The 17,826-nt window shown below is 40.5% G+C and overlaps 1 protein-coding gene across 1 annotated transcript in view; it reads right to left on the reverse strand.

Annotated features, from left to right (window-relative positions):
* Positions 1-17,826, reverse strand: part of TNPO1 (transportin 1) — a 949,742-nt gene that overhangs the window by 918,318 nt on the left and 13,598 nt on the right. Inside the window, exons 3-4 of the mRNA XM_053699707.1 lie at positions 7,316-7,465; positions 6,397-6,503 (exon numbers count right to left, since the gene is read on the reverse strand). Coding sequence (XP_053555682.1) covers positions 6,397-6,503; positions 7,316-7,465 — 257 coding nt within the window. The remainder of the gene's footprint in view (positions 1-6,396; positions 6,504-7,315; positions 7,466-17,826) is intronic.

The raw sequence follows: 17,826 nt of genomic DNA on the forward strand, positions 1-17,826 counted from the left end.
TTCTTTTATAGTTAAAGACTGATCTTTACTGTTTAAGGTGAAATCAATACATTTAGTACACATTCTCCTATGGGGCTCCACCATGGCTTTGAAACATAATGAACAAGTAGGTTCCTCTGTGTCAGACATGTTTAAACAGACTAGCAATGAGACTAGCAAGCTTGGAAAACACTTTAAAGCAAGTTTACAAGCAATATAAAAAACGTTACTGCACCTTTAAGAAACACAAATTTTGTCAAAAATTTGAAATAACAGTGAAAAAAGGCAGTTACACTAACGAAATTTTTACAGTGTATGTAACAAGTTAGCAGAGCATTGCACCCACTTGCAAATGGATGATTAACCCCTTAATACCCAAACCTGAATAATAAAAGACAAAAACGTTTTTTTTTTTTGGTTTTTTTTTCAAACAGTCACAACAACTGCCACAGCTCTACTGTGGCTTTTTACCTTCCTCAAAAACGACTTTGAAGCCTTTTGAGCCCTCCAGAGATGTCCTGGATCATGCAGGAAGAATCTGGATGTCTGTTAGCTGCACAGAAAAGCACTAAAATAGGCCCTTCCCACTCATATTGCAACAGTGGAAAGCCTAAGGAAACTGTTACTAGGCAAAATTCAAGCCAGCCATGTGGAAAAAAACTAGGCCCCAATAAGTTTTATCACCAAATACATATAAAAAAACGATTAAACATGCCAGCAAACGTTTTATATTACATTTTTATCAGAGTATGTCTCTCTATTAATAAGCCTGATACCAGTCGCTATCACTGCATTTAAGGCTTTACTTACATTAGTACGGTATCAGCAGCATTTTCTAGCAAATTCCATCCCTAGAAAAATATTAACTGCACATATCTTATTGCAGGAAAACCTGCACGCCATTCCCTCTCTGAAGTTACCTCACTCCTCAGAATATGTGAGAACAGCCATGGATCTTAGTTACTTCTGCTAAGATCATAGAAAACGCAGGCAGATTCTTCTTCTAAATACTGCCTGAGATAAACAGTACACTCCGGCACCATTTAAAAATAACAAACTTTTGATTGAAGAAATAAACTAAGTATAAAACACCACAGTCCTCTTACGACCTCCATCTTCGTTGAGGCTTGCAAGAGAATGACTGGGTATGACAGTTAGGGGAGGAGCTATATAGCAGCTCTGCTGTGGGTGATCCTCTTGCAACTTCCTGTTGGGAAGGAGAATATCCCACAAGTAATGGATGATCCGTGGACTGGATACACTTAACAAGAGAAATCTTTAGTAGCTTGTAAGTAAAACTTCAAGGCACGGACTACGTCCAGATTATGTAAAAGACGTTCCTTCTTTGAAGAAGTATTAGGACACAATGATGGAACAACAATCTCTTGATTGATATTCTTGTTAGAAACCACCTTAGGTAAAAACCCAGGTTTGGTACGCAGAACTACCTTATCTGCATGAAAAATCAGATAAGGAGAATCACATTGTAAGGCAGATAGCTCAGACTCTCCGAGCCGAGGAAATAGCCATCAAAAACAGAACTTTCCAAGATAAAAGTTTAATATCAATGGAATGAAGGGGTTCAAACGGAACTCCTTGAAGAACTTTAAGAACCAAGTTTAAGCTCCATGGGGGAGCAACAGGTTTAAACACAGGCTTAATTCTAACCAAAGCCTGACAAAATGCCTGGACATCTGGAACTTCTGCCAGACGCTTGTGCAAAAGACTAGACAGAGCAGAAATCTGTCCCTTTAAGGAACTAGCTGATAATCCTCTTGGAGAAAGGACAATATCCTAGGAATCCTAACCTTACTCCATGAGTAATTCTTGGATTCACACCAGTAAAGATATGTACGCCATATCTTGTGATAGATTTTCCTGGTAACAGGCTTTCGTGCCTGTATTAAGGTATCAATGACTGACTGAGAAGCCACGCTTTGATAGAATCAAGCGTTCAATCTCCATGCAGTCAGTCTCAGAGAAATTAGATTTGGATGATTGAAAGGACCTTGTATAAGAAGGTCCTGTCTTAGAGGCAGAGTCCATGGTGGAAAGGATGACATGTCCACTAGGTCTGCATACCAGGTCCTGCGTGGCCACGCAGGCGCTATTAGAATCACCGATACTCTCTCCTGTTTGATTTTGGCAATCAGTCGAGGGAGCAGAGGAAACCGTGGAAGCACATAAGCCAGGTTGAAGAACCAAGGCGCTGCTAGAGCATCTATCAGCGTCGCTTCTGGGTCCCTGGACCTGGATCCGTAACAAGGAAGCTTGGCGTTCAGACGAGACGCCATGATATCCAACTCTGGTTTGCCCCAACGATGGACCAGTTGAGCAAACACCTCCGGATGGAGTTCCCACTCCCCCGGGTGAAAAGTCTGACGACTTAGAAAATCCGCCTCCCAGTTCTCCACGCCTGGGATATGGATTGCTGACAGGTGGCAAGAGTGGTACTCTGCCCAGCGAATTATTTTTGAGACTTCTAACATCGCTAGGGAACTCCTGGTTCCCCCTTGATGGTTGATGTAAGCCACAGTCGTGATATTGTCCGACTGAAATCTGATGAACCTCAGTGTTGCCAACTGAGGCCAAGCCAGAAGAGCATTGAATATTGCTCTTAACTCCAGAATATTTATCGGAAGGAGTTTCTCCTCCTGAGTCCACGATCCCTGTGCCTTCAGGGAGTTCCAGACTGCACCCCAACCTAGAAGGCTGGCATCTGTTGTTACAATTGTCCAATCTGGTCTGCGAAAGGTCATACCCTCGGACAGGTGGACCCGAGACAACCACCAGAGAAGAGAATCTCTGGTCTCTTGTTCCAGATTTAGCAGAGGGGACAAATCTGTGTAATCCCCATTCCACTGACTTAGCATGCATAATTGCAGCGGTCTGAGATGTAGGCGCGCAAATGGCACTATGTCCATTGCAGCTACCATTAAGCCGATCACCTCAATACACTGAGCCACCGAAGGGCGCGGAATGGAATGAAGAATACGGCAAGCATTTAGAAGCTTTGATAACCTGGACTCCGTCAGGTAAATTTTCATCTCTACAGAATCTATAAGGGTCCCTAAGAAGGAGACTCTTGTGAGTGGGGATAGAGAACTCTTTTCCTCGTTCACATTCCACCCTTGCAATCTCAGAAATGCCAGAACTATCTCTGTATGAGACTTGGCAATTTGAAAGCTTGACGCCTGTATCAGGATGTCGTCTAGATACAGAGCCACAGCTATGCCTCATGGTCTTAGAACCGCCAGAAGTGAGCCCAGAACCTTCGTAAAGATTCTTGGGGCTGTAGCCAACCCGAAGGAAAGAGCTACAAATTGGTAATGCCTGTCTAGAAAGGCAAACCTTAGGAACCGATGATGATCTTTGTGAATCGGTATGTGAAGGTAGGCATCCTTTAAGTCCACTGTGGTCATGTACTGACCCTCTTGGATCATGGGTAGGATGGTCCGAATAGTTTCCATTTTGAATGATGGAACTCTGAGGAATTTAAGATCTTTAGATCCAAAATTGGTCTGAAGGTGCCCTCTTTTTTGGGAACCACAAACAGATTTGAATAAAAACCCTGTCATTGTTCCGTCCGCGGAAGTGGATGGATCACTCCCATTACTAGGAGGTCTTGCACACAGCGTAGGAATGACTCTTTCTTTATCTGATTTGCAGATAACCTTGAAAGATGAAATCTCCCTTGTGGAGGGGAAGCTTTGAAGTCCAGAAGATATCCCTGAGATATGATCTCCAACGCCCAGGGATCCTGAACATCTCTTGCCCACGCCTGGGCGAAGAGAAAATGTCTGCCCCCTACTAGATCAGTCGCCGGATAGGGGGCCGTTCCTTCATGCTGTCTTAGAGGCAGCAGCAGGCTTTCTGGCCTGCTTGCCTTTGTTCCAGGACTGGTTAGGTTTCCAGGCCTGCTTAGATTGAGCAAAAGTTCCCTCTTGTCTTGAAGCGGAGGAAGTTGATGCTGCACCTGCCTTGGAATTTCGAAAGGCACGAAAATTAGACGGTTTGGCCTTTGATTTGGCCCTGACCTGATGAAGGGTAAGACCCTTACCTCCAGTAATGTCAGCAATAATTTCTTTCAAACCAGGCTGAATAAGGTCTGCCCCTTGAAAGGAATGTTGAGTAATTTAGACTTTGAAGTCACATCAGCTGACCAGGATTTGAGCCATAGCGCCCTACGCGTCTGGATGGCGAATCCGGAATTCTTAGCCGTTAGTTTAGTCAAATGAACAATGGCATCAGAAACAAATGAGTTAGCTAGCTTAAGAGTTCTAAGCTTGTCAACAATTTCAGTCAATGGAGCTGTATGGATGGCCTCTTCCAGGGCCTCAAACCAGAATGCCGCTGCAGCAGTGACAGGTGCAATGCATGCAAGGGGCTGTAAAATAAAACCTTGTTGAATAAACATTTTCTTAAGGTAACCCTCTAACTTTTATCCATTGGATCTGAAAAAGCACAACTGTCCTCAACCGGGATAGTGGTACGCTTTGCTAAAGTAGAAACTGCTCCCTCCACCTTAGGGACAGTCTGCCATAAGTCCCGTGTAGTGGCATCTATTGGAAACATTTTTCTAAATATAGGAGGTGGGGAAAAGGGCACACCGGGCCTATCCCACTCCTTACTAATAATTTCTGTAAGCCTTTTAGGTATTGGAAAAACATCAGTACTCACCGGCACTGCATAGTATTTATCCAGCCTACATAATTTCTCTGGCACTGCAATTGTGTCACAGTCATTCAGAGCAGCTAATACCTCCCCAAGCAATACACGGAGGTTCTCAAGCTTAAATTTAAAATTAGAAATCTCTGAATCAGGTCTCCCCGAATCAGAGACGTCACCCACAGACTGAAGCTTTCCGTCCTCAGGTTCTGCATATTGTGACGCAGTATCAGACATGGCTCTTACAGCATCTACACGCTCTGTATCTCGTCTAACCCCAGAGCTATCGCGCTTGCCTCTCAATTCAGGCAATCTGGATAATACCTCTGACAGGGTATTATTCATGATTGCAGCCATGTCCTGCAAAGTAATCGCTATGGGCGTCCCTGATGTACTTGGCGCCATATTAGCGTGCGTCCCTTGAGCGGGAGGCGAAGGGTCCGACACGTGGGGAGAGTTAGTCGGCATAACTTCCCCCTCGACAGACCCCTCTGGTGACAATTCTTTTATAGATACCGATCTTTACTGTTTAAGGTGAAATCAATACATTTAGTACACATTCTCCTATGGGGCTCCACCATGGCTTTTAAACATAAATGAACAAGTATCCTCTGTTTCAGACATGTTTGTACAGACTAGCAATGAGACTAGCAAGCTTGGAAAACACTTTAAAGCAAGTTAACAAGCAATATAAAAAAACGTTACTGTGCCTTTAAGAGAAACAAATTGACAAAATTTGAAATAAGTGAAAAAAGGCAGTTACACTAACAAAATTTTTACAGTGTATGTAACAAGTCAGCAGAGCATTGCACCCACTTGCAAATGGATGATTAACCCCTTAATAACAAAAACAGAATAATAAATGACAAAAACGTTTTTTAAACAGTCACAACAACAGCCACAGTCTAATGTGATTGTTACCCTCCTCAAACACGACTTTGAAGCCTTTTGAGCCCTTCAGAGATGTCCTGTATCATGCAGAGGGGAAGCTGAATGTCTCTGTCAGTATTTTTAGCTGCACAGAAAAGCACTAAAATAGGCCCTTCCCACTCATATTGCAACAGTGGAAAGCTTCAGGAAACTGTCTCTAGGCAGAAATCAAACCAGCCATGTGGAAAAAAACTAGGCCCCAATAAGTTTTGTCACCAAACATATATAAAAACGATCAACATGCCAGCAAACGTTTTATATTACATTTTTATAAGAGTATGCATCTCTATTAATAAGCCCGATACCAGTAGCTATCACTGCATTTAAGGCTTTACTTACATTAATCCGGTATAAGCAGCATTTTCTAGCAAATTCCATCCCTAGAAAAATATTAACTGTACATACCTTATTGCAGGAAAGCCTGCACGCCATTCCCTCTCTGAAGTTACCTCACTCCTCAGAATATGTGAGAACAGCCATGGATCTTAGTTACTTCTGCTAAGATCATAGAAAATGCAGGCAGATTCTTCTTCTAAATACTGCCTGAGATAAACAGCACACTCCGGTACCATTTAAAAATAACAAACTTTTGATTGAAGAAATAAACTAAGTATAAAACACCACTCTCCTCTTACGACCTCCATCTTTGTTGAGGGTTGCAAGAGAATGACTGGATATGGCAGTTAGGGGAGGAGCTATATAGCAGCTCTGCTGTGGGTGATCCTCTTGCAACTTCCTGTTGGGAAGGAGAATATCCCATAAGTAATGGATGATCCGTGGACTGGATACACTTAACAAGAGAAATATAATTTTACTTACTTCACAAGTATTGTAATCCTCAGAATCCAATAAACTACATAGCTTTGGCAAAAGTTCAGGCCAGTTCTGTAATTCTCCTTTTGATGCAATTGTTGTAATCAAGATACCTAGAAAAAAAAAAACACACAAATTTAAAAAAAAAAAACTAAATCTTAAGATAAACGTCCACCAATAAGGACAAACATTCCATAGACCTGCTTCATTTAGCCTTGCAAATTATTTCTGCATCCTAACCATACAAATCATATTGCAAGGCTGATTAAACCACAGAAGTCAAGGCAAGAGTAAATTTATCTCTATACACAAAATTATATTGTTTGTTATGTCTTGCTGTACGAAACTTGTTTGTTAATCTTTAGAAAGCTTGCATTCTCCCAGCAGAACACCCCCTTTTTTAATACTTTATTCACACAATGCCAAAACTAAGATATATTTAAAAAGAATATATATATATATATATATATATATATATATATATATATATATATATATATATATCTCATTCAGCTAAATTTATTATTCTGATGTTACGCAGGACATTATAGTAAAAACTATAGATTTAAATGATGTGGGGGGGGGGGAAATCTGCACATACTGAGACTACTTGCATGATTCAGATAGAGATTATTTTAATTCAGTTCTTTTATCAAAATTACTTTGTAATCTTAGCATTCTTTGTTGAAGATTTGTACTTAACCTATATAAAACCAGATGTGTTCAGCTAGCTCCCACCAATTCATTGCTGCTCTTGAGCTGTGTGTAATCCTTTTGCACAGGAAAAACAGTTATATACAAGCAATAGCACAATAATAAAATACTCTAACATATAGTATCCCTTTAATATTAAATATTTTAAAGTAAAATTTGAAGATTTATTCATTCAAATAAAAAACAGGCAAAATAAATCAGTAATGCTTACCTACAGTAGCTCGAATTAACGGTGAAGAATCACCAATGTTATTTAAGCATTCACTTTTAATAAAGTCAGTCACACCATTGGGAAAATTCTGAAAATGTGCCTTCACGTTATTTTTTAGTATCAAGCCACTCAGAGATCTTGTAGGTTCATCTGCAGAAGAATAGAGTAGGTGTTATATACATTTTACAGAGATAGCATTTTTTTTTCCATTGTGTTTTTAAAATGCAGTCATTAAGACAGACTAAGAAATAATTCGGTTTCTTCACGTTCGAACAGCACAATGAAACCAAACCTATCCAACCAGTCTCGCACACTGCATAATGACCTTAAAGAGACAGTTCACCCTAAAACAAAATTATGCTTACCTGATAATTTAATTTCCATCGTTATGATGAGAGTCCACGGCTTCATTCATTACTTGGGGGAAAATACAGAACCTGGCCACCAAGAGGAGTCAAAGACACCCCAGCGAAAGGCTTAAATACCTCCCCCACTCCCATCATCCCCCGTCATTCTGCCGAGGGAACAAGAAACAGTAGGAGAAATAGGGTATAAAAAGGTGCCAGAAGAAAAACAAAAGAAATTTAGGTTCGCCCAACGGAGAACCGGACGGGAGCCGTGGAGTCTCCTCGTAACGATGGAAATTAAATTATCAGGTAAGCATAATTTATGTTATCCATCTAATATGAGGAGAGTCCACGGCTTTATTCATTACTTGTGGGAAACAAATACCCAAGCTCTAGAGGACACCGAATGAAAAACGGGAGGGTAACAAGGAGGCGGACCCTATTCTGAGGGCATTACAACCTGCAAAACCTCTGGTTTTTTAGAAAATCCACCTCCCAGTTCTCCACGCCTGGGATATGGATCGCAGACAAGTGGCAGGAGTGATCCTCCGCCCATTGAATTATCTTGGTCACTTCTTTCATCGCCAGGGAAGTCCTTGTTCCCCCCTGATGATTGAAATATGCAACGGTCGTCATGTCTGACTGAAACCTTATGAATTTGGCCTTTGCTAGTTGAGGCCAAGCTCTGAGAGCATTGAATATCGCTCTCAGTTCCAGAATGTTTATCGGGAGAAGAGACTCTTCCCGAGACCATAGACCCTGAGCTTTCAGGGATTCCCAGACCGCGCCCCAGCCCACTAGGTTGGCGTCGGTCGTGACAATGACCCACTCTGGTCTGCGGAAGCTCATTCCCTGTGACAGATTGTCCAGGGTCAGCCACCAACGGAGTGAATCTCTGGTCTTTTGATCTACTTGAATCGTCGGAGACAAGTCTGTATAATTCCCATTCCACTGTCTGAGCATGCACAGTTGTAATGGTCTTAGATGAATTTGTGCAAAAGGAACTATGTCCATTGTTGCAACCATCAATCCTATTACTTCCATGCACTGCGCTATGGAAGGACGAGGAACAGAATTAAGTACTTGACAAGAGCTTAGAAGTTTTGATTTTCTGGCCTCTGTCAGAAAAATCCTCATTTCTAAGGAATCTATTATTGTTCCCAAGAAGGGAACTCTTGTTGACGGGGACAGAGAACTTTTTTCTTTGTTCACCTTCCATCCGTGAGATCTGAGAAAGGCTAGGACGATGTCCGTATGAGCCTTTGCTTTTGACAGGGACGACGCTTGAATCAGGATGTCGTCCAAGTAAGGTACTACTGCAATGCCCCTTGGTCTTAGAACCGCTAGAAGGGACCCTAGTACCTTTGTGAAAATCCTTGGAGCAGTGGCTAATCCAAATGGAAGTGCCACAAACTGGTAATGCTTGTCCAGAAAAGCGAACCTTAGGAACTGATGATGTTCCTTGTGGATAGGAATATGTAGGTACGCATCCTTTAAATCCACGGTAGTCATAAATTGATTTTCCTGGATAGTAGGTAGGATCGTTCGAATAGTTTCCATTTTGAACGATGGTACCCTGAGAAATTTGTTTAGGATCTTTAGATCCAAAATTGGTCTGAATGTTCCCTCTTTTTTGGGAACTATGAACAGATTGGAATAAAATCCCATTCCTTGTTCTCTTATTGGAACTGGATGTATCACTCCCATCTTTAACAGGTCTTCTACACAATGTAAGAATGCCTGTCTCTTTATTTGGTTTGAAGATAATTGAGACCTGTGGAACCTTCCCCTTGGGGGTAGTTCCTTGAATTCCAGGAGATAACCTTGAGAAACTATTTCTAGCGCCCAAGGATCCCGAACATCTCTTGCCCAAGCCTGAGCAAAGAGAGAAAGTCTGCCCCCCACTAGATCCGGTCCCGGATCGGGGGCTATCCCTTCATGCTGTTTTGGTAGCAGTGGTAGGCTTCTTGGCCTGCTTACCCTTGTTCCAGCCTTGCATTGGTTTCCAGGCTGGTTTGGGTTGTGAAGTATTACCCTCTTGCTTAGAGGATACAGAATTAGAGACTGGTCCGTTTCTGCGAAAGGGACGAAAATTAGGCTTATTATTAGCCTTAAAAGACCTATCCTGTGGGAGGGCGTGGCCCTTTCCCCCAGTGATGTCTGAAATAATCTCTTTCAAATCAGGTCCAAATAATGTTTTACCTTTGAAAGGAATGTTAAGCAATTTTGTCTTGGAAGACACATCCGCTGACCAAGACTTTAGCCAAAGCACTCTGCGCGCCACAACAGCAAACCCTGAATTTTTCGCCGCTAATCTAGCTAATTGCAAAGCGGCATCTAAAACAAAAGAGTTAGCCAATTTAAGTGCTTGAACTCTGTCCATAACCTCCTCATACGAAGATTCTTTACTGAGCGATTTTTCTAGTTCCTCGAACCAGAAACACGCTGCCGTAGTGACAGGAACAATGCATGAAATTGGTTGTAGAAGGTAACCTTGCTGTACAAAAATCTTTTTAAGCAAACCCTCTAATTTCTTATCCATAGGATCTTTGAAAGCACAACTATCTTCGATAGGAATAGTAGTGCGTTTGTTTAGAGTAGAAACCGCCCCCTCGACCTTGGGGACTCTCTGCCATAAGTCCTTTCTGGGGTCGACTATAGGAAATAATTTCTTAAATATAGGGGGGGGGAACAAAAGGTATGCCGGGCCTTTCCCACTCTTTATTTACTATGTCCGCCACCCGCTTGGGTATAGGAAAAGCGTCGGGGGGCACCGGAACCTCTAGGAACTTGTCCATCTTACATAATTTCTCTGGAATGACCAAATGTCACAATCATCCAGAGTAGATAACACCTCCTTAAGCAGTGCGCGGAGATGTTCCAATTTAAATTTAAATGTCACAACATCAGGTTCAGCTTGACGAGAAATTTTTCCTGAATCTGAAATTTCTCCATCAGACAAAACCTCCCTCATGGCCCCTTGAGATTGGTGTGAGGGTATGTAAGAACAGTTATCATCAGCGTCCTCTTGCTCTTCAGTGTTTAAAACAGAGCAATCGCGCTTTCTCTGATAAGTAGGCATTTTGGATAAAAGATTTGCTATGGAGTTATCCATTACAGCCGTTAATTGTTGCATGGTAATAAGTATTGGCGCACTAGATGTATTAGGGGCCTCCTGTGTGGGCATAACTGGTGTAGACACAGTAGGGGATGATGTAGTATCATGTTTACTCCCCTCATTTGAGGAATCATCTTGGGCAATATCATTATCTGTTGCATTACTGTCCTTACTTTGTTTGGACACTATGGCACAATTATCACATAAATTTAAATGGGGAGACACATTGGCTTTCATACATATAGAACATAGCTTAACTGATGGTCAAACAGGCTTAAACATGTCAACAAAGCACAAAAAAAGTTTTAAAATAAAACCGTTACTGTCACTTTAAATTTCAAACTGAAAACACTTTATTACTGAATATGTGAAAAAGTATGAAGGAATTGTTCAAAATTCACCAAAATTTCACCACAGTGTCTTAAAGCATTAAAAGTATTGCACACCAAATTTCAGAGCTTTAACCCTTAAATTAACGGAACCAGAGCCGTTTTTACATTTAACCCCTATACAGTCCCAGAATGAGGCTCTGTCTATAACTAGAAAGGCCCCCATCTGAAAAAGGTGTCCAACACAGTGCCTGCCGTTTTTCTAAACGTTCCCCAAGATTATAATACCAATAATTAGTTAGAATCTGCATAATATGCCTAGTAAAGCAATTGTTTTAGCCCAGTTTTTAAGCCCTTTTTGAAGCCCTTTATTCTTTTATGTTTAACTAAGAAAATGGCTTACCGGTCCCCATGAGGGGAAATGACAGCCTTCCAGCATTACATGGTCTTGTTAGAAATATGGTTAGTCATACCTTAAGCAGAAAAGACTGCTAACTGTTTCCCCCAACTGAAGTTACTTCATCTCAACAGTCCTGTGTGGAAACAGCAATCGATTTTAGTTACTGTCTGCTAAAATCATCTTCCTCTTACAAACAGAAATCTTCATCCTTTTCTGTTTCAGAGTAAATAGTACATACCAGCACTATTTTAAAATAACAAACACTTGATAGAAGAATAAAACTACATTTAAACACCAAAAAACTCTTAACCATCTCCGTGGAGATGTTGCCTGTGCAACGGCAAAGAGAATGACTGGGGTGGGCGGAGCCTAGGAGGGATCATGTGACCAGCTTTGCTGGGACTCTTTGCCATTTCCTGTTGGGGAAGAGAATATCCCACAAGGATGACGCCGTGGACCGGACACACCAATGTTGGAGAAATATAATTTTAAAAAAAATTCCGCCGGAAGTAAAATTGCTAGCATCAAAATCCCAGAGAAGAAAGAATTTTCCAAAAAAATCTACAAAAAAAAAAAAAAATCTACAACAGTCACAAGCTCTAAAATAAAAGAAATAAAACACATCCTAATCGTATCAAAGAAAGTAGGCAGCACCCACAGGTGAACGCCAAAAAAGGAACGGAAACACTAACAGGACCAGCCTGTCAGATACCCTATTCCTCAAGAGCTCAGAACTGGGATTAGACACGCAAAACAAAAAAAAACAAAAAAGACAACCAGGAGTAGAATCTTGTCCCTCCATTCTTCTAGCGTTGTTCGCCATCTGATTCAGAAGACTGAGGATCCTTTGAAAAACCAGAAAATGTATCCTCCAATGACGCCAACACATGCTGCAGCAGTACACGCAGACGCGCCAGTCTGAATCTAAAGGCAAAATTTACCTCCGACGGGGCATCTGAAGGCCCGACCCTGAAGGTTGTACCCCTGAAGCCTCAGAGGTAACCGCTTTCCCAGAGGAAAGATCCGATATAATTGAACTCGCACATGAGGTACGCATGTTAAGAGGGCACGGATAAACTCTTTGTTTGCAATCAGGAAGATGTAAGTGCACCAACGCCAAATATATGGCCATGCGAATCCGTGCAGTAACCTCTGGTGGAAATAAACCTCCTTCTGGGGAAGGGGTAATGGTATTAGGGACCACTGCCTGTGTAGGAACAGAAGATACTAGGAAACGCACCTCACGGGACACAGAATCCTCAGAGGCGGACGGCTCAGCAGTCTCTAACCTCTCCCCAGAGGGAGGAGAGAGCACTCTTATTACAGTATATAGAACATAATTGATTGGGCTGGATTACCCTGATCTCCCCACAATCTACACAAGTAACAGAATCCAAATCTAAGAAATCCTTCTCTGAAAAATCAGAATCCTCCATAGCTTGACTGATTAAATTATGGACAGCAAAAACTGGCATCCACCACCTCCTATGACCCAGACAAGTAGAGCACTTTGTCACAAATACAGAAATGGAGAATAAAAACGTGACCACACCCGGTCACAAGGTGCGACATGTAGGCCAAAAAAAAAAAAGCACGCCAGTCCACAGGAACTGCGCAGCTCTAAAAAAAAAAAACAAAAAAAAAAAAAACTTGCAATAGCCATGAGCCCCAACATCTCTACACATAAGCAGACAGAATCACAAACATGAATAAAGTCCCGCACTGTTCAATAGCCCCCCTCAGGAGATATTATCCCTTGATTCCATAAAGATAAAGGAGTCCCACTGAGACCCGTCTTCTGTCATTTACATTACATCACAATGAAAATGATCTTACCGGAATCTATGCCGTGGAACAGTAACACAGCCCTTCAAGTTTGACAGATGATAGCTTCCCCTATGACATGGACTCAAGTGAAAAAAGCAGGCAGCGAAACTCTTCAACGCTGATTGCTTATGGAGCTGTTAATATACGAGTCGGGATGGAAAGACTCTTCCTGCATCTCCGGACTAACTTTCATCAATGCTCTCAATGAAAGGCTGACAGGACTACTTAAAACTGCAGTCCAATCTCAAAATACTACCCTCCATAAGAGACTACTCTTTAATCTTCATACACTTCACTGCCAACCTCCTGTGACGAGAGGCAAAGAATGACTGGGGGATGAGGGAGGTATTTAGGTCTTTTGGCTGGGGTGTCTTTGCCTCCTCCTGGTGGCCAGGTTCTGTATTTCCCAAAAGTAATGCAGCAGTTGACTCTCTCCGTTTTAAAAAGAAAAGGAATTAATTTCTTCAGACCCCAAACTTCACCTCCTCCATTGACAAAGGCAAAGAGAATGAATGGGGATTATGGGTAGGGGAGTGACACTTAAAGGGACAGTCTAGTCAAAATTAAACATTCATGATTCAGATAGGGCATGCAATTGTAAACAACTTTCCAATTTACTTTTATCATCAAATTTGCTTTGTTCCCTTGGTGGTATTTTTGAAAAGCTAAACCTAGGTAGCCTCAAACTGATTTCTAAACCGTTGAAAACCGCGTCCTAATTTAGAGCATTTTGAAAGTTTTTCACAGTTAGACAGTACTAGTTCATGTGTGTCATATAGATAACATTGTGCTCACTCCCGCGGAGTTATTTAGGAATCTGCACTGGTTGGCTAAACTGCATGTCTGTCAAAAGCACTGAGATAAGGGGGCAGTCTGCAGAGGCTTAGATACAAGGTAATCACAGAGGTAAAAAGTATATTAATATAAACGTGTTGGTTATGCAAAACTGGGAAATGGATAATAAAGATTATCTATCTTTTTAAACAAAAATTCTGATGTAGACCAACTAGTGACAAGTTCCCGTCACCACTTGAGGGGGCGCAATATGTATGATGTTACACCTGCGGTATTAAAGCCTTAATGTATACACATATAAATACCCACACAAAAATCGGATATAAGTGAGGAGACCTAATGTCTTAAAACTATAAGATACATTCTTTGTCCCAAAAATGTGTCACAAATTTCTTATCTTAATTGTCCAAATATAGCATCAAGAATGTTTGCATAGTCCCTTCTTGGGGTCACGAGGGGTCCTTTGGTCTCTCCTGCAGGCTGCTCCTTCCAAATACAAAACGAGAGATCAAACAAATTCTGTGGGAGTACACAAAAAGGGCGCCTCCTAGTATAATACAGTTTGCACAATAAGCAATCAGCTGGATGTTTAGACAGGTACACACAATGAGGGCAGCACCCACTTGTGCTAAGTTTCGCCTGCTGGGATATCTCAGTGCCCCAACTCACTGCTCTTAGGAATCTACACACCTCAGTATAGGGCGTCTTCTCAAGGAGAAAAACTTAGGCTCTCAGTCAGAAGTATAAAAAAAAAGTATTGCTTTTATTAAAAGACAACGTGTACAACAGTAGCACTATGTAGTAAAATTATGCAATCATGCAACGCGTTTCTCAGCTCACATTCTGTTTCATCAGGCATATGTTTCCTAACAGAGTCCTGAGCTATATACTAAACCTAACCTATCAGAATTCATTTCAGAAACACACCTCCCAACACAGGTGTTTCTATTCCTAGTTGTTCCTAAATTAGCTTGTAATGTTACCTACAACAAAATCACATTTCATATAAAGAGAACATACATATAGTGAGCCGTGGCTACACAATCCATTCCCCAATGTGTGAATCAGTGAGCCCATATTGTTAGACCCATATAATAGGAATCCATACTTAATAGCGATTCGCTACTGCCAAATTATATGTTATTGTACATAACACCGGTAGTCTTTAAAACTTAAACTTATGCCCAATCATGTACCTTAAGTCTTGAGTGTGGTTAATTTATTCTTCTTTAAAATTACACATGTTCGTTTTTGTATTTACTACAACTGGGTAGAAGTGGGTGTTCTTTTTAAGTTTGTTTTTATTCGTAACCAATGAGGGCGCTTGGCATATTGTGTCACACAGTTAACACGCTTGTTTCTCTGCGATTTAGTCAGGTGTAATGCCCCTAATGATTGTCCTTCCCTCAACTACTATGCCAATCACCAGTTACGGCTGGAGACCGGACCAATAAATACGATAATGTTTCCAAACAAGATTACATATACCAAATACCAACAAATAAGGCTGGATCTAATCTGTACCCATACCAAGGAATGTATCATTTCAGAAATAAAACTAAATCTATATATGCACACACACAATGATATATAATATTTCATAAATGACCGTGATGGTGTGCCTACTAACTAAAATCTAATTGTAGAATATAGTATAGAGATTAGAGAGAGAAGGAAATATACAGAGTGTCGCTATACTATAATGTTACCACTGTGACTATCTATAATGCACTAATGAATATCAGGGGAAACCACTGGACTAAGTGTACGGTGTAAGCGTATCTCGCTAGAACTAAAACCCTATCTAGGGGATGTAATCAATTAAATATCTGGTGGTGGTAATTGTGACAAATATAGGTGAAATAATTATCGGCATTTATATGTACTTCACTTTAAAAGTGAAACAATAATATATATACTTATCACTCACCCTGGGGGGTAATCCTATAGAAGTGGTTATGAGTAAGATATAATAAATTTATCCATATATAATAAAGTTATGCTTATTGTATGCCCAAATTAAATAATATGGTCCACCCCAACGTGTGGTGATCTCCCAATACTGGCGGATAAATCTATCAATTATATTTTAGTAGTGTGATAAGAAAACTATTAAGTGTATCCATAAAGTTAATGACACATATCTATAGTGCGTGTAATAATTCGTGAATATAAAGAATTAACCTATAAAATATTAATGTATTCGATTTTTCTATTTTTATCATAAAGTGGGTGCATGTTATAATCCAGGCTCTCTGGTGCACACATATAAGGATTACAAATCCAAACCATGATTCTAGAAAGCAGCCATATCAATATTTTTGTTTAACCCTTCTGGAAACAGAGTACCGAACTTGTATATCCAATAGGTTTCCCTTTGTCTTAAACAGGTATAGCGATTGGTTCCCTGTTTAGGGTGAATTTTTTCCAAAGGGGTTATACGAAAAGTACAATTTTGACCTTGATGACAGTTGATAAAATGTCTGGACACACTATGTTTTAAGCTGCCTTTTTTAATGTTCCTGTAATGTTCACCCCAACGTTTCCTAATCTTGTGAATCGTGCATCCCAAGTATTGTACCCCACAAACACATAACAAATAGATCACATAGTTTGAACTACAGTCCAGTCTTTCTCTAAGTTGATATGAGTATCCCGTAGCATTTGATGTGACACTTGTGGCTCCATGTGTGATGAATTTACACATGTTGCATCTCCTAATGTTACATTTAAAGGACCCATTTGCTATATTATTAATTTGTGACCTAGATGTCTTTACAGTTCTCTTATTCATTACCATTTTGCTCTGCGCTAGTCTACTTTTAATGGTCGGTGCTCTCCTAAAAGTAATATTAGGTTTATCTTCTAGTATTTGCTTAAAGGGACATTGAAGCCAAATGTTTTTCTTTTGCGATTCAGATAGAGCATGCAATTTTAAAGGGACTGTCTACACCAGAATTTTTATTGTTTTAAAAGATAGATAATCCCCTTTCTTACCCATTTCCCAGTTTTGCATAACCAACACCGTTATAATAATATACTTTTAACCTCTGTGATTATCTTGTATCTAAGCCTCTGCAAACTGCCCCCTTTTTCAGTTCTTTTGACAGACTTGCAGTCTAGCCAATCAGTGCCAGCTCCAAGATTACTTCACGTGCACGAGCAGTGTTATCTATATGAAATACGTGAACTAACACCCTCTAGTGGTGAAAAACTGTTAAAATGCAATCTGAAAGAGGTGGGCTTCAATGTTTAAGAAATTAGCATATGAACCTCCTAGGTTAAGCTTTCAACTAAGAATACCAAGAGAACAAAGAAAAATTGGTGATAAAAGTAAATTGGAAAATTGTTTAAAATTACATGAATGTATCCACCAATCAGCAAGAACAACCCAGGTTGTTCATGAAAAATGGGCCGGCATCTAAGCTTACATTTCAAATAAAGATACCAAGAAAATTTGATAATAGGAGTAAAATAGAAAGTTGCTTAAAATTGCATGCTCTATCTGAATCACAAAGGAAATAAATTTGGGTTCAGTGACCCTTTAAGGATCGGATCCTTTAACAGGTACCAATGTTTATTAATTTTTTGATTCTTTTAAAATTGGAATTGGAATTAATTATGAAGGCTGTTTTAATTCCCTTCCCCTCTTTGGGTTGTGTATCTGGAGCCTTCTTATTCAAGATTATTGTTCT

The sequence above is a fragment of the Bombina bombina genome, chromosome 2 (assembly GCF_027579735.1).
Source record: "Bombina bombina isolate aBomBom1 chromosome 2, aBomBom1.pri, whole genome shotgun sequence".
Lineage (NCBI taxonomy): Eukaryota > Metazoa > Chordata > Amphibia > Anura > Bombinatoridae > Bombina > Bombina bombina.